The 19243-nt window shown below is 30.9% G+C and overlaps 1 protein-coding gene across 5 annotated transcripts in view; it reads left to right on the top strand.

Annotated features, from left to right (window-relative positions):
* The window catches only part of LOC111417387 (Short Calcium-binding Mitochondrial Carrier), a 45089-nt gene that overhangs the window by 1313 nt on the left and 24533 nt on the right, over positions 1-19243 (top strand). For 3 of the 5 annotated variants that reach the window (XM_023049905.2, XM_071197502.1, XM_071197497.1), the window contains 2 exons: positions 8409-8535; positions 14071-14158. In XM_023049905.2, the coding sequence (XP_022905673.1) occupies positions 8409-8535; positions 14071-14158 (215 nt within the window). Of the gene's footprint in view, positions 1-8408; positions 8536-8692; positions 8750-14070; positions 14159-19243 lie in introns of those variants that run through there. The other 2 variants (XM_071197516.1, XM_071197511.1) reach the window with 2 other exon arrangements.

Here is a 19243-nt window from a genome sequence, read left to right as displayed (position 1 = left end):
CTTCAAATTTGTTGATAATTTCTACAGTGTCAAAAACTGATTCAGTAAGTAGTTGACATCTTTAATGGAACATAACCTGATCGCCAACTCATTAGCCAAAGTATGGTAAAGCTGTGACTAAATTTAAAAAGTATGGGCACCTACGAGATTTTTCAAAGTCTGGCCGACCAAATGTTTCGGTGCAGGTTCATCAAAACGTGGTTTTGGCTGGACAAAATAACTGGGCAGAAAAACGATTTTTCCGAAGAGGGATCATTTACATTGAGTGGACGGTACCTGTAACGGTTAACATACAGGTATAGACAAAATTGTCGGTATTGGGCTGCCCAAAATCCACATTGGGCAAAAAAGTCGCACACCCAATATTCGCAATGGATTAATGTGTGGAGCGAAGTAATACGCGGACCCAGGATACTGTCCTGGGTCCTTACTTTTTTGACAAAACCTTAACTGGAGGCAGCTGTTGACCCAATTCTATTCCAACGGCAGTTATTCCAACAAAATGGCGCGCCACCACACTTCAAATAGCTTTACTAAATCACTTTTTGACAATTACTAAATTGTTTAAAATAATTGGTTACCATAGTTATCATATCAACAAATTTGACGTAGTTAATCTTTAAAGTAATTTTTCTCGAAAATTTTCTTATATAGAGTATGTAATTTCCTTATGTAGTAAAATCTTGATATAACGGACTAACGGGGGAGGGGGTGTCCGTTATAGCCAAAAATCCGTTATATAGAAAAACAGTCCCGAACATGTTTTTTCTGTTATAAGGCAAATATGAAACTTTAATACTTACTACAATTGAGGGTTATTCCAAGACCAAAACGAGGTATACAGTGTGTCCCCGGATTGTGTCCCCGTAAGGTATAATTGACGATAAATTTTTGAAATCAAATTCCATCTTTTGCAATTGTAACCAAGTTTTACGTCAAATATCCTCAAAGTACCAAACTTAACGCAAGAAGTTGCAGGTAAAGTGGACTTTCTTGTAATGTACAACAAAAGTTGATTAAGATAAAAAATGTTTGTTATGTTAAATTATAACGATATGCCAAATTTTATTAATTTAGCATATAAAAGAAAAAATAAGATTTTTCTTGAAAATCTTTTTCTAATATTCCGTTTTACAATAAAAACAAATGATCTGAGTGAACTAACAATTATCATTTGATAGTTTAGCTTTAGCCTATTGTCAAATATTAATTTATCATGTTTACATTACAACATAAAATATTTATAGTGCAGCGCTATGGATTGAGGAACATTAGTTGCAATGCAGTTTTAAGGCAATTTGAGGAAAAATTTTGATTTTTAGTAGATAAAAAAACAATTAAGAGTTGTTAAAAAATTTTTGGAAACGGGCAATGTGAATAAAAGGAAGGAAAAAAAGCTTTTAGATGAACATGATGCGGGGTCGATTGTTGCAGTAACGAACGCAATGGATGCAAAGGACAGTTCAAGTCGGTATAAGTAAATCCTGAAGACTCAAAATGTTTTGTTAATCTTATGATTTAAAAATCTGCACATTTTGCTTCTATATCCTAAATTAATAAAATTCGGCATATCGCTATAATTTAACATAGCAAACATTTTATCTTAATCAACTTTTGTTGTATATTGCTCAGAAAGACCACTTTACCTGTAACAGTTAACAAACTTCTTGCGTTAACTTTGATACTTTGAGGACATTTGACGAAAAACTTGGTTATATTTCGTTTTATGACATCCAGACATTAATTGCAAAAGATGGAAATTGAATTCAAAAATTTATCGTCAATTGTTTGCTATCAAATATAAAATGAATGAACATATTTCTTATAATTTTTTTATTTATATATCTATACATATTAGTTAAACGAATAACTTTACATCTGATATGTGCATACTCTGGTTGTAAAATGATATTATGTACTGGATGTCGAAGCGTTTGTGGTTGGCAATGCTTTTTTAAAAAAAACAATCAAGTTTTGTTTGCACTTTTGAAGTTTCTTGTTCTTTTATGATTACCTCCCTAAAATTACAGAAATGTGCATAATACAATTGCATTTTTTTATTTGATGAATCATCTATAAATGTTATTAAATCGTCGAGATGCGATCAAATCGTAGACAATTTCATTTTCCTCGCTATCATCGATTTCAAGCTCGTTGTCCACCATCATCACTTCATCAGCTATTTCACATTCCGTCATAATATGATAACCAGGATCACCTTCATCCATTTCTAGTCATTATAATATATCTTCTTCGGTTACTTCTCCTCCAACGCTATTTTGTATGGCAGTACAAAAATCAGGAACCTCTAATCTTTCCAAATCAATATCTTCATGTTGGTCGTCAAATAGATTCTTCCACTCATTTTCTAATGTTTGGGCTTCTACTTCCTTCCATGCAGACGCGAAATTAAAAATTGTTGTTTTTAACTTATACTTTTTTAAATTTTCCAACGTTGTCCTCGTGTGCCTTTTTCGCTTTCTTCGTCCTCCAACACAGCCATTACCTCGTCTAAAAATTTTCGCCTATATGGCTAAAATTATTCTCTTGTCCACGGGCTGAATTATCGATGTTGTATTTTTGGGCAAAAACATACAATTAAATTTACCATCGTCGGATCGTAAAATATTTTCAGATGGATGAGCAGGTGCGTTGTCTAAAAGCAATAAAAATTTTACATCATCTGGTGGTATTTCAAACTTCTCCTCTTGAAATTTCCTGAGTGCAGGTATAAATTCTTTAAAAAACCAATATTTGAATATATTTGCTGTGAACCACGCCTTTTGCGAATTACAATACGAAACGGGAAGAGTATTCATTATGTCTTCAACTCTGGGTTTACGAGATTTTCCAACTATGACAGGTGTCAGTCTATGCGATCCATCAGCGTTAGCACAAAGCAGTGCTGATATTCTTTCCTTTCCGATTTTTCTACCACTTCTCGATGTTCCATATCTAAAAGCTTGGGTATTTTCAGGCAAAGCACATCATAACAGACTAGTTTCATCAGCATTATAAATTTGGGATTGCAATAACATTTCGAGATTAATCCGTTTTATTAATTTTTGTCGGAAAGGTTCAATATCTTCTTTTGGGGCACTAATAGCTTCGCCGTAAATTCGCTTATTAAAAATTCCATGTCTTTTGCGAAAATGCCAGAGCCATCCATCACTTGCTTTGAATGAAATTATGTTCATATGATTAGCTAATTTAATTGCAGCAGATTTAAGTTCAATTGCTCGCACTTTAATAACGCTTCTTCAAGTGAAGTTTCATGTGCCAATTTTATGGGATTCATTTTCCCATCTACATGACACATTAAACTAAATTTGTGTTTATGTAGTCGAAGTTGATGTTGTAGTCCATTTTTTTAACCAGTTTTTTCTTTAATTTAGAGGTAACAAAGGTTTTTTGTGAGTTTTGCACTTTTACTGGTTAGTAAAACATTTTCGAGACATTTTCGACACGTTGCCATGACTGATTGTAATAGTTATTTATATTACAAGTGGGCTAGAAAAATAATTATTGCACGAGCGTGGAGAATTGCACGACGAGGTCGTAGACCGAGTCGTGTAATCACACGAGTACTGTAATTATGCTCTAGCCCACGGGTGATATACAGCATTTTATCTACGACTGCTAAAAATTACTAAAAAATCAATTTCTTTAAAAAAGTCTATTTGACATTTATAAAAATATTTTGAAATGATTGTTGACAATTTTGAATTGTCAGTTTCAACAACATGTTTACTCATCTCATCTGGAATAAGTGTTTCGAAATGTAAAAACAAAGCAATTAATGTTTATAATAAATAGTATTGTTTCTCTGTAAGTAGATAGTACTTTTTCTTTTATATTGTTGCTCGTTTCAATAAATTAAGTCTGTTCTGATTAGGCTAAAAATGCGTTACGTAATGAAATCAGTGCGGTAATGAACTTCATTACGTAACTCAAATCACCTCAAAGGAGTGCGGTAATGATGACTTAGCCAAGCAGTCGTAGATAAAAATGTTTTATCTCTAAAATCTGCCCATTTGTGATTTTTAAAAATTTCGCCATTAGTTTAACAATATAATAGTTTCCGCTGTTCCAAAATTTTATTTTCAACTTGTACGTTACTCTCTATTCTGAAGATGCCTGCTAGGACAGGCGAAACATGTTAATAAAGAGACGTATTATTATTATATAATACAAACATTTTTTTACTAACCAGTAAAAGTGCGAAACTCATAAAAAACCTTTGTTACCTCTAAATTAAATTTGTTTAGTTTGTGTTTGTTTTTTTTTAATGTCCGAAACCGTTTCTTTTCGAATCTAATATTGCTCGCATATTCGCGAAACGGACACTCCAGACTCCAACTGTTTTATTATTTCGAGTTTTTGATTTATTGTTAAATTAATTCGCTTTCGATTGTCCATATTTTAAACGTGAACGACTTATAACGACTTTTTAAAACTTTTTACTTTAAACCGCTTGATGAAAAATTTTAACTTATATATTAATTCGGACAGCTATTCACGACCGTTGCCTTCGAATAGACAACTCTGGGAATACCCGGAGTTTTATTCTTAATACAGAACATCGCATAGAGAAACTCGGATTATACCCGGAATGTCGGATTCGATCGATAATTGACGTTCATCGGTTTATATTTAAATAGTACATTTATCTATTAAACATATTATATTAATAATATTACTTAAAAATATTTAAAATTTTTATACGTAGCGGAAATAAATTTTATTTTGTTATTTCAAATTAAAAAATTTTACATTATTTAAAATAATTAATTTAAATAATATAAGTCAATTATAGCGAGGTCCGTTATATTGAGGTTTTACAGTATTAATATTGACTGTACTAGATTCAGAAAAAAATCCTCTTTCAAATTCCGTAATAAAAATGGGGGATTGTCATTTCAAAAAATATCGATGACCTCATTCAATTCGTTTAAAAATGGTGGAAAAGATTTAAAATCTACATTAAAAAATTTAAATCTTTAGACACGTTTCAGGGATTTTTCCATAAACCGTTTATAATGATTTTCACCATTCATTATCCACTACTTTATGGACACACTGTATAAAAATTTACATCACTCTTGTATAAAAATAATTAATTTCAACAGCTCACGCTCCATTTATTTATATATTTTCATTTAAAATATTTTTCTGTTACATTTTCTTTTTGCTTTAATAATGTAACAACATTGCTTTAATGACCTATTATTACTTTATGACGTTGGGAAAATATACAACGTAAGGAGAACGAATTTAAAGTATGCAGTTTGAATTATGAGGTATCAACTTTAAAAAGAAACCAGTATAGTTTTAGTATAAAAAGCTTTAATTTTCATCGTGAATGTTTCACCTTCTTTATCTGCATTATTATTATCAATTACAACAATTTCTATGTATAGTTTTGATAAATGGGTAGTGCAAAAAGTGTCTGGGTAGTGCAAAAAATTACAACGTTTTAATAAAATAGTGGAATCATATTTGATTTTTAAAGTTTTCATAGGGTAAACACGTTTAAGGTCGACCGCTTCCAAAATGCGACTATTTGCAGTTACATACTATCCGTGCCAAAAGTCAAGGCCCCTAACTTTAGAGATCGATATATTCGCCACCGCTCCATCTTTCAAAATTCAATTTTGAACAGATGGTAGCCTGATTGTAACCTGATAATTCCTAATGAAGAGCACAATTTATTTTCTCGATATTTCATAGCTTCATGGAAAATCGCGGTTTAGTAGAATGCGATTATATCCAAAATATGTCAAATATATTGCGTTTGTCGAATCCCGTTATTAGTTTTTCAAAGTTATGTCTCTCCAATTTTTTTAGAGCGATTTAAACAACTTGTAAATTAAAAAGTAACAGAAATAAAACATGCTCTCCCCGCAGTTCCGTCCAATCGAAAAAGATGGTACTGGTATTTGTTCCAGGCTGGATGTCGTGCCTTTATTTTACCTGCATGAAGTAATAGAGGCGCGAAGTCCAGTATGGAATACGCACCTGTCCATTTTTTCCGATTGGTTGTATTTTAAAGGGTATTTTTTTTTTATGTCTTTTAATTGTTGTTGTCTTTTAATGTGTTTCTGGGATGCACGTATGAACATACTGTTGCATCGTGATTATAAGAAACACTTATGGAGAAAATTAATTAAATTTATCAGAAATTATCAGTTATCTCATTTCTTCTCGACCCCTTATAAGGACATACTTAAAGTCTAATCATTATTCATTCGCCAACATTAACCTGTCGAGGACCATCTGATGGTTTCTCAGTGTAAAGCTGGTGTCAGATATCTCTGGAGACCTTATTAATGAAACTCTGAAACAAAACTATAACTGAATTAAAATTCGCCAACACTTTTACAAACTGTCGAATATACAGGGTGATTCACATAAGAACCGACACAGAGCAGGGACATGTAGAGGACAATAAATTAAGATGATTTAAAGTAACTTATCTCTATACTAAGTTGTACACCTGAGGAGTTATAGGCCTTCAAAGTTAGCTCTTAAATTTTTAAAAAGGTCAATATCTTCGTAATAAATTAAGCTAGAAGAACCAAATTTGGTATACGTTATGAGTGTACCAAGGGTATTAATTGGTAGAAAATTGAATTCAATTGAGGCATTTCAAAGGGTTGATTAAGGGTGATGGTACCATAAATTTTGACATATTTTTTTAACCCGTTGGCGGATTTAATAATTTACTACTTCATTTCACGTGGAATTTAATTCTAAAACTTGTTTTACTCTTATTATTTTTTAAAAAACATTGTCGTTTTCATAAAAAACTCAAATAACTAAAGACACGTATTTCGTTAATGTTACTTAAAATCATCGAAAATTCAGTAGTCGGCTGTGAAATTGTATGTCAAACTTGACAAATAGGTTATAAAACCTTGTTGTCAAATAACTGTATAACCTATTTGTCAAGTTTGACGTACAATTTCATAGCCGACTACTGTATTTTCGCTTATTTTAAGTAAAATTACGAAATAAGTGTCTTTAGTTATTTAAGTTTTTTATGAAAACGACAAAGTTTTTTAAAAAACAATAAGAGTAAGAAAAGTTTTAGAATTAAATTCCACATGAAATGAGGTAATAATGCATTAAATCCACCAAAAGGTTAAGAAAATCTGTCAAAATTTAGGGGACCATCACCCTTAATCAACCTTTTGGAATGCCTCAATTGGTCTCAACTTGCTACCAATTAATACCCTCGGTACACTCATAACGTATACCAAATTTGGTTTTTCTAGCTTAATGTATTACGAAGATATTTAATATTTTAAAAATTTAAGACCCAACTTTGAAGGCCTATAACTCCTCAGGGGTACAACTTAGTATAGAGATAAGTTGCGTTAAATCATCTTAATTTATTATCCTCTACATGTCCCTGCTCTGTGTCGGTTCTTATGTGAATCACCCTGTATATTGTTAATGAATATATTATACACTAAAGTTATAGAGACAAGTCAAACATGCCAAACAGATCACAACTTGTCAAATAGTTAGCCAACCAACTCGTTCAAAAACACATGAATAGACGAGTAGTTCACAAACCTGTGTCTTGGGAAATATGGGATGTTTGTTGAATTATTGAAATAACCACATGCAACATAATTATGATTTGAATATAAAAGACCTGTATGTCTACAGTGTACGAGGAATTTTCTTAACAACATTTTTAGAAAATTTTTTTATTTTTCAAAACATTGTTAGTCATATCTTGTATATATATAGTTTTCACAACAATTAATCTCTTTAAAAGTGGTATATTAACGACTTTATTCGTAGACACAATAGTCGGCATTCAATCTTTTTATTTTCATTTAATTATGCCAACAACGCACTGTGCTGTTTACATAAGCAAAACTCCTTTATGAAATTGATAACGTCGGTAGAATTACATTTTTATAATTTTATTTTTCATTTATTTTTATTTTTTTGAAACCGAAATTGTAAAATTTTTTGATTATTCTAATATTTGTTGAGATGCATTTTATTACACCTTCAGTATAACAAAATTTCATTTCCTAGTTACTACTTTTAGTATGTTTTCTATGTAGTTTTCTCTGTAACTTTTCATGAGATCATCCAATTTCGAAGAACGGTTGACGTCACCACAATGATCGTAATATTATTTATAGGTCTTTGACATTCAAGGTTGACGTCACGCTCTTGTGTGCGTAGAACCGTGAAAGCGCGACGTCACTTCCTTTATTACAATATTGAACGGTTTTTCTTATCGTTTAATATTTGTGCACCCACGATAGTTAGTTACAAAATTAACAAAAAGGGGTGGATTATATAGACCTTTCATTCATTAATTTTATGCAATATGAGTCATGTTTGAGTCATTAAATGTTCTTTGTTCTTTTTGATTTCAGAGATTTCTTCAACAAATCAAACCGACTAAGTCGGGTGATATTTTCCTCGCGGATTTTATGAACTATGTTCGCGAACATGAGAAGAATTTGAAGCAACACTTTTCTAGTTTAGATAAAAATAAAGATGGTAAGTGTACTTATAATACTTTTTTCTGAACTGTAGTCGATTTTTTGTTTTCGTTTTTATGAAATACATTAAAATGTAAATTATTAATGTTGGTTGAAATCGTAATTAAATCCTTTCGGTTGATTATAATTTTTCTTTGCTTTTCAGCACAATCTCAACTTACTTTTATTTGAATGGGGCAGAGTACCATACGTTTTCAGATAAGTTTGATAATGTATGTGTTCTAAATAAAACGAAAAAGTCGTGTTGTTTTAACTGTAATAAAATGAAATCTTCCTATATATGTTTAATGTTGTAAATATTTTCTTAACACTCTGTGTCTTGTTATTATTGTCATCATTATATATTAAATTATCTGTATGATTAAGCAGAAAGGAATTTCTCTCTACTTATTAGTAGTGGAAGTTGTTTAATGCTTAAATCTCAAGGATGTTATTCGGCGCATTTGATAAGTTGTTGTGGTTGTCTATACAACGCACTAAAAATGACTGATTTCCTGTTATTTAAACAGTTTAAATGGAATCAATCGAATTCTCGGTAATAAAACAATATATCCTTTATCAAACAATTTAATCGATTATCTAGTGCGACTGATACTTTTATTAGATGAAATTGATGTTATCAAGCGGAAGAGGTAAAATAGATAAAACCAAATTGGTTATTTTTACCTTTTTTTAATAACACATCGTCTTATCAAAAGACCACTTAATACTGGATGTATTATGTTCACCATACGTGAAAAGCTATAAGTGAACATTATAATTAAATTTACACATTCATACTAATTAATATGATGCTAAGTCGATTTCAGGTCAAACTTTTCATCTATTCTGAGTTAATAATTATCATATTTTCGCTAATCGATGGCAGATTGTTTTTGTTTTACATAAATATTTTTTGTTTTAGAGTGTATAATTCCACATTGATTGTGACGTAGTAAATTAACATATTAACATATACGTATTGTTTATGAAAGTGGAATTTTAGCAAAGATTTTGTGTTGTGTTGTAATTTAATCGATTATATAAGAAAAAATTAACATGTTAGACAAATAGTGATAATATGAATTACTTTTCTGCTTTGTTTGATTGCTTTAATAAAGTCTAATTGATTTTAAATAAAACATTACATTATGAAATGTAGGTGTAATATGCAGTTGTCTGTTAAAGTTCAATCTTTTTTAATTCATCAAGGTAATACTTTCCATTGAGTTGCATTTAAAGTCATTTTTTTGCTAGGATGCAAAAAAGCAATTGCTATAATCTTCTATAAAAAGTTTCGCGTCAAAATATCTGTCTAAGATCTGTACTTCACAAAAACTAAGCTTGGGTTGTATAACGTTGTATACGCAGCAATAATACAGTTAATTTTTATCATAGTAAAACAACCATTAAGGATGTTGGGGATTTTAAATGACTTGATTAAGTTACGAATTATATTTTGAGATATGAGCGCTTCTACGGGTATCTAAGGAGTATGAACATCACTATTTTGTCTGTGTATAGGTTTCTAGGTAACTGGCACTATTAAATATAACAGTTTAAAAGGTAATTCCACAGATTCCCGGTCATTGGTTGACATATTCTTCACATATGATTTCATCAGCTTCTCCTAGGTTACGCAAAGGTATGAATTCTTAAGATACTAATTTTGTAAATCTTGATAATGGTGACGTTAGAGCAAATGTAGATATTATATGGTCAGATTTATAGTTCTATCACTATACCCGATTAACATAATGACTAGTAAATCTGTGGTAAATCAGTAATAATATAAATTGATGCTACTGCATTAATTAGTAAAGATTTCATTGTGATGCCATGAATGCAACAAACTAAACCTAAATAAAAATTAAAGTGCAAAACTACCTTGTTTCTGGCATGTTAGCAATATAATATATGTTTAGGTTAAAAAGGAGCGATGCGAGCACCAACCCTTGTGGCTGCTCTTAAGTTTTTTTTGTGAGCTCATATTGGATCCCATAACTCGGAATTTTATATTAATCAGCGCAGGCGAGCAGTTGATTTACATAGGATAACACGGAGGAACTTACAGATCATTCCTTCGCTCCATACAATGTTGTAGGCATCCGTTAGATCAATGAATGCAGATGTAGTTTTGAGATTATATCAGTGAAAAATCTGGCCAAATCTGGTATTTTCTGCTATTAATTAGGAATTCTGGGTTGATACCATAGAATCATGGCATCAGAAGTCCTGGTACTTTCCTGGCTTGATTTCTTTGAGCGCTAATATATAAATAACATTCAGACTGTTGATTTCCTAGACTTTACTCTAAATTGGAAGCGAAATTAAGCGTTCTGGTTCATAGAGGAATTTTCGTTTGCAATGATCCATACGGTTATTGGGGTACCTTGCATGTATGATAACTATGCTGCGATGTAGGAAGATACAACATACCGTATGTACATAAAATTGTAGGAGCGCTTCTTACTCAATTATAGGTATGTACGACTACATACGGGGAATAATACAAATTACTGCCAATCAAATTTTGCTGCTAGCTGTTAGTTTTTCCAAAAAAAAAAACACATTGATCTGTATTGAAACTCCCAGAAAAACTTTAAAGGTAAAAACGGAATAATTTCTAGTAGTAAATTGTATTATAACAATAAATAAAAGAAATTAATCGATTGTAATTGATTTAATTGATAGAATAATTATTCGAGAGAAAGTAAAGTAGTTTCTTTTTATATATTTTTATTTTATTTTTATATATTTATAAAAAGATCGTCTCCCGAATAATTATTTTGTCAAGTAAATTGTATTTACTACTGTTCGGAGCTGCTACATTCTCCGATGCTACCGTACATCCTCAAGATTATGATTTCAGTCGTTAGTTATCTGTTAGTATTTTGTGTATGACACAGTATAGTTGTGTGTATATAATTTTTAGTTATTGCACGATTAAACTTACTTACATTGTTATAAATGTTTGGCTTTCGTGTGTCGATGTAAAAACTATGCAACGTTGCACACGTTAAAGAGAAACCTTAGAATAACAGAAAATTTTAAAAACTACCAGGATTGAATTGGCGACAAAAAATTGAAGCTGGAGAAACGGCGTTTAGAGGTGCAATTATTTGCAACGATTTACTTGAAAATATCATAATAACATTGCGTGTAGATCCACGAAGAGTACAGTTTGATGTTTATACTGTATTATTAAGCTGCACAAATAGAATATTTGATTTTGTAGCAGCCCTTTGCAACATTACACACAATTAAAACTACAATTATTTGAGTAACTAAGTCTTAATGGTGATATTGCAGATCCTGATGATTTTTGATACCTTCACCATTTCTGTTAAACGAATCCAAACAATTTTTGTTCTTCATTATTTTTGCTTGAGAACTTGCAATGTTGTAACGATTTAAACACTTTACAGCCGACGGTACACGTAGCAGTCGACTGCTATGGCAGTAACTACGGAGGGGCGTAGTTTGACTGCTCGCGTCAAATTTTGCGTGTAACATGTCTATTGCCATAGTAATGGACTGCTGGCAAAGCTACTGTCATGGCTAGAAAATTTTCTACTTTCGGTATAGCAATAGCATTATACGTAAATTTGACGATTAAACAACTCTAAGTCTCTACTCGCTAACAGTCAAACCACTCAGCCAGTTTTGACCTTAACAGGTAGGTATACCCAGTAAGTGAAGTAATATGTATGAAAGGAAAAAAAATCTTTCGGTGCGATTTGTTTCTCGTGCTGATAGTCAAAACTTAACGAACGACTGCGGCCTCTCGATATTAACCGAATGCCAAAATTTTGGTCACGTGGAGACAAATTGAAACGGGAAATTGCAATTACGCACTGTGGCTGCGAGCATATTTCATCCTCAATTAAATGTGCTAAAAACCTTAACAACTGTAAGATGATAGAAAAGAAAATAGCTATGTTGACAATAATAACAACCCCAACTGCGTTAGGTGAAACAAAATGTTTGAAGAAAAATTAAAACAGCAGCTTTGGAACTCAGAAATCATTGGAACAATGGCGATAGAAATCATCAACACAATTGTAATATGTGTAAGAAGTAGTAAGCAATCTAGCGCAAAAGGCCAAAGAAATTGTACAACTATTCGGAAAGAAAAAAAAATAGAAATAACAACAAGAAAACTATAAACTGTTCTAAAATACTAATATCATAAGGACAAATAATATACATCCTGCTTGTTGCCAAAACACTTCTAAAACTGAAATAAACTTTAAGATATAGGGCTACAAAGCAGGAGAGACCAGCCAGAGGAATAGCGTGAGCAATTGCGATATTTGTAAGCACAACAATTAAAGACGAGATACTATCTGAACCGAATATTATCCAGCTAAATACAAATGGTATCAAAAGTAACTCTAAAAAGAGTTCAATGAACATGTTTCGGCGTGTAGCACAAGAAACTTAACTTTTAACATTTAAAGTAACGCTATTTTGAAGTGTTATATTGTAAAAACCATACCTCTAAAATGATGGCCGATGTTGCTTAAAAGCTTTCCATGGAAACGTTCGAATTTCATTACTCTAAAATTGCTACACAATGAATAAATCAGCATGTTGAAAGAGTAGTTGTTGGGTGTAATGTTATTTATATCATATAAATAGGTCTAAAAATCAATTTTTGCAAAACAAATACTCCTATATTATTACAATACATATTAGCACTAACAACCTAAGACAGAATTGCATAACTAAAAATGGACTGTATGAGACAAAGTACAATGTACGCATTTCTTTGTTAACCATCACTTATCCTTTGTAGTAAATAACATGTTTCATTACCTGTTCTATATATCTATCATTTATTCACCGCAGCATAAATGATGATCTAAATGAATGCTTAACGAATATCAGAAACTCTAAAAAAGTTGTTAATGCAATTACATAATCAAAGAAATTTTGTACAAATTTAAGACTTTAAAAAGTAGAATTGGCACTCTTATTAATGATTAGTAGGTATAAGATACGGAATTAAAATTACATTTATTGAAATTTCATTCTTGCGAATCAATTGCAGATACACAAATTACCTACTAGGCAACCATTATTACTAGGTCATCCACTTAATTACATTCCAGTTAATACTATTACATAAATTGAAAAATTGAAATAAAATAATTGAATAATAAATGAATAATTTTAATATTTCAGTTAACATATATTAGTTTTACTAAAGGAAGAATTTTTGTTTGTCCAAAAACCATATTGCTGAGAATATGTGATGCAGTATTCTACAATAAGAATTTTTAAGACTATATATTAGATCATTTGTATTAAATTCAAAATTGATTTATGATTTATAAGTTGAGTTGAGTTAGTTATTTCTCTATTCATACTTGAATATTTCCGTGTTTCTATTGACCTTATCGCTTCTGAAATAATAGCGTTATCACGGTCCATACATTATCGACTAAACTTTAATTACATCCGCCTTATTACAAAGAAACTATTATCTTTAATAACCGTTAAATTATCTTTTAAATTAATTAAAGTTGTTCCACTTCCGTTGTTTCAGGCATCATCGACTTGGATGAACTGTGCAAGGCCTTTAATGAGCTGGGAATACCGCTTGAGAAGATGGAGGCTACCAATTTATTGCAAAGGTATATTTTCATATTTCAATATCATATGGTTCAAAAAGAAAAAATGATTATCAAATTAAAATTAGTTGTAATTTAAAATGATTAAGTTATTAGAACTTTTGAAATAATGTTTTTAAGCAACTTCCTGTTATTTTGATTTTTTTTTCTGATGATACGGATCAATATCATTTTAGCTTATGAATTATTGAATTGTTTCTGTTGTGCGAATTGTAGTGTAGTTTGTTTCCTGTTATCCACTAATCCATCTGGCGGCTTTGGTGAGCGTGATGACCTTCCGCCTCACGGAACACCATCGATCCATGACGTCGGAAGGTGTGTCCGTCGGAGCGTCGCTATTGGCCATTCCAACGCCACGCGCCGTTACGTCACAGCGTCGCCGGTTCTGGCGCAAGGTCGTCCAGATGTTGGAGACGTTCGATCGGTCGCGAACCAGTTGCTTTCTGTTCGTTTCGATAACTTTTATTTAATCTTTTTTTTAATTCATGAATTATTTATATATCCAGCCATTTACTTTTTGAGGCTCGATAAGGTTTATCTATAATTATTTTGCTTTCTTTAATAAAATTTATTTTGAGAGCGTTTTTTATTATTGATATGATATGAATTTATCTATAAAAATTTCGCGGAGATGGTTTAATTAAGTTATTATTGAAACATTTTTTAACGTTTTTATCGTGAAAATCGCTATTACATTTTTGTTAATGGCTGTAACTCTGTTGCTATGCTGAATTAGGTTCAAGGTTATTTTCTTTTTTACTTCTAACCTTTCTATTACAACAGCATAACTTTTGTTTCGATTTAAAACCCATTCATTCGAAAATTTGTTCATTTAATTTCAAAGTATAATTTCAATCAATTTTAAACGATTTAATGAATTTTATATTATTAATGATTTAACTAAATGACGTGGCGATATGTATACATACCTTATATGCTACTATTATAGTATTTTATAAATAACATTCCTACTTAACTGACATCCCTAGTACTGAATTGTAATTAATTACACAGTATTTCTTTATTAACCATTCGATAAATTCTTTTGCTATTGCCCCACAATTATAGTATTTCTGTGTAGAGGAAATTTAAAACACATTTATAGAAAAAATTATTGTAAATGATTGAAATTGTTTTCCATTAAGTGAATCAAATCACCGTTGTGCAAATATTTTCTTTGCCACTCTATTTTTTTCTATCACAAAATCATAAACCTATCATTGCTATCAAGTCCCTCAAAAGATTGTTTATAGAAACAATGATATAAGCTACCATCAGACACCCACTTAGTTCTTAAACAAAGTTTTTTCAACTCCTCATCATGTTATGATTTTATAACTACTGCCAAAGTTGCTGTTTTGATATTCTCCTTATTTGGATAGTATTTCTTTTTCTGTTCCTGTACAGAGTATATCTAAATTGATGCGAAAGATTTTAAAGGGTGATTTTTCAGCGAAAATTAAGGGGTCTTTCATATAACTTTTTTGTCAAAACCACTTCTCCTCCAAGTTGCAGCCCTCTAAAATTAGGGGAAAAATGTTTTTCTTTAATAAATCCACTATGGAGGAATTTGGAAGGATGAAACTTGGCAGATAACTATTACTAATAAGGTGACATTTTTTGACGATTTTTATAACCCTAATATGTTTTTACAATAAGCTGAGACAATCAACCCCATAATACTTTACATTAGAACTTTTTAATACGACTACATTTTTCTATTTAAAACCTTGATTTAAATAAATACGCAACTTTTTTGTCACTTGGCATTTTCTCCTAAAATTGTTAGTATGAACACAAAAAAATAAAATAATACAGAGGCTCAGGTGAATTAATTCAGAGATTGGTTATTATTAGTCAAAGAAATGAAGTTATGTCAAATTGATCTCAGCATTATTTTATTTTTTGTGATCAAACTAACAATTTGTTAGTTGTAAAATGTCAAGAGATAAGAAAGTTGCAAATTTTTACCCTTAACTTTAGAGGGCTATAACTTGGAGGAGAAAAATCACCCCTTAAAATCTTTCGCATCAACTTAGATACACCCTGTATAACGTTCTAGGATGGATGAATGTGAGAACTGTGTTATAATAAGGTTGATAACTTGGCAACAACCATTAAAGGTAGGTTATCTTCACCTGCCACTCGACCAGTGCGAATCGTGGAGTGATTTGAAGCCTTGAAACACATCTGAGCAGAACAACTTAGTTTTGCTAAGTTTATAGCGCTCGTTACATTCTTCAAACTCAACTGACTGTATCATACCTGCAATCATGAAACTTCAAAAATGTATTTTTTGTCTTATTTATGCTACAACTTGTTTTTAAAATGGGATTTAGTTATTTTTTATTTTACGATGTAACGCTTTTTGATGTACTTCAGAACGTCTTCTTAATTACGCTACATAGTCTTCCAAAAAAATGGTTAGCTATTTGTTTTGTTACCAGATATTTTGTTTTCTGTAATAAATACAATTTTTCTAGTTATATGATTTTGGTGATTTTTCCGATTTGATGCTTTTCTGTAAAGTCAAGTTTAAGTAGTATACCCGGTTAATTTGTACCGTGCTATCTCGAAACCGTGTTAACGAAACTTTGAAATAGTATATCAAGGCAATGTGTACCGTGTTATATCCAAATCAAGTCTTAAGGTGTAAAATTTTATGATAGCTGAAATTTCGTTCGAATAAAACATACAAATGAGAAAGTAGTTAACTTCAAATTTTTAATCAAAAACAAAAGTATGAAATACAACATTATGATGAAATTCCTGTTTATTGCGGAATTTGGGTATTAAGAAAATTATTAATTAATTTTAACGCTTGGTTTTTGATAAATCTAAAGAAATAAATTTTAATGAGAATTTCGTGAGCAAATTAACATGTCTCTAACATAAACGATCACACGCAAGTTTTGAAAACATTTTAATGAAGAAAAGCAGTATTCAAACAAATTTTGCGTCATCTAACCCTTTTTATTTACTACAAAATTTCTGGATAGATTACTACACATGTGAAGGGTAACACGATTTATGTAAAGTTTATAACCTGGTGTTTGCTTCTCAATTTTTGAAATAAAAGTTTCTTCCAGTACAAAGCTGTCTCAGCGGCATTCAAAATTTGATCTGCTGAATTTTCTCCCTCTTCACTAATTTGTGGTATATCCAGTATACATTTTTGGGCAACCTCTACATCTGCTGGAGCTCGCTCTCCTTGAAATTTCCAGTTAGGAATTCCCCTTATTGAACGAAAATAAAATTCATTATTTTTAAATCATGTTATATCAAAACCGTGTAATATTGAATTTAAGTTTTGTAGGTAATTTTTTCTAACAACAGTACATATTATTGAAATTGTCTTCTATCGCTCTGAACCCGTTCATTTTGCCAAGGAACAAGTCCTTCAAACTGACCTATCTTCAATATTCTTTGTATCACAAGTACAATTGTCCCCCACATTAATCTTAATGGCTGTCATGTTTTTGTTTGTTCCAGTCATCAGGTTGCCAAAAACATTACCATTTTTTTTAGGAATATCGTTTAATTTCTTGAAAAATATCCTAAACTTTTTACGAAGTTGATCAAAGGCTTGTTTTGCTACTTGTAGGTCGACTATGTTGCTAATTGTAATTTTTTTTAATGTTATTGTTTCGAAGTTGCACTCCAGGATATGAAAGCATTTATACTTAGAGGAAAACCTTCATCCTCTACAATTCATGATGCATTAAAATATTACTTCCAAGCAATCTTTTTGATCCAGGTATTTTCAGTTCTTCTTACTGTTGAATTTTTCAATATTCCTATTTTTCCTATTTTTACCATAAGCTTTCAAATCAACACTGTTTGGTGGTTTTTCCATCACAACATGCTTGTTTACATGCAAACAATTTAGGTAGTTTCATTTTGTACAAAAATCGTTATCTATGTTTCGACCATAAATTTCGGCACAAACTTCATTAATAATGCTTCGAATTGTTAACCACCCTAATCTATAGCTAAACGCCAAATTAACGAATGGTGAGTCATTCATAACTCAAAAACTTGAAAAAAATATGAACAATTATGTCTTTTTCAGTTAAAGATTATAAAAAAAAATCTAAAAAACGTGGCAAACGTGGTGATTATGCAGATAATATCTCAAAATTGGCAACTGAAAAATGATATGTTTGATTTGTATGATGATTTGTCTTCTTCCAAATCTAAAGGAAAGTTCTCAAAAATCAAACATGCCGAGTGATGCAATTACTGAACCAAAAGGTAATTTTAAAGATGGAGTACGTGAAGACTCGAAGGCACTCTAGAATTTTATTTAAAATAAAAGTACACTGCAAAAATTCGAACAAATGGTTACCAAAGCTGGTTAATAAGTTGCTCTGAGACCAATTTGGTACTTTTATTAACTGCGTCTATAACGTTAGAAGTCAAGTTCATGTTAAGTAGACAGTTTTTACAAAAAAACAAAACATTTATTTTATTTGTCAAACTCTTCATCAATCTTTTTAAATTAAAAATAAGATTTAAAAGATTAACATCTGCAAATGTTGTCAGACATAAAACTGGCCTTCGGATAATTCTTGGTATAACTCCGGGACGTAATATAATAATTTAGTGTTGACCACCTCTTATTTTAATCTGCTTTAGGCTTAAGCTTTATAAGCAGTGGAAACGTTTATTTGAGAAACCCTACGTCAAACCAGGTCAAGAACAAAAGGCGTCATTGTGTCAAGGATATTCGATTTTATCCTCCAGATGAAATTTTTTTTATACAAAGTCATCAATAAAACCTGTTTATTTGTTTAAATTTTTTATATATTAATTTGTTTATACCGTTTACAGCCGCCGCATTATTTCCTACAATTAAACAATGCGTGTTTACGTGTTTGTTACAAAAAATGACGTTGTTTTCTAGAAAACATGACTGTTTTTTTTTACTTTCATATTGTACCAATAGTTAAATTTTTAAAATATTTTATATTAACTCATGACGTATACAGAATCTTTCAGTTTCTGTATACCGTTGTTTCATAGACTATGAGATAGGAAAGAAGATAACGACTTTGCAAAGGCTACCTCTATTTTTACAGGTTGTTT

This window comes from Onthophagus taurus, chromosome 1, assembly GCF_036711975.1.
Source record: "Onthophagus taurus isolate NC chromosome 1, IU_Otau_3.0, whole genome shotgun sequence".
NCBI classification, from domain to species: domain Eukaryota; kingdom Metazoa; phylum Arthropoda; class Insecta; order Coleoptera; family Scarabaeidae; genus Onthophagus; species Onthophagus taurus.
This window is presented reverse-complemented; position numbering and strand designations above follow the sequence as displayed.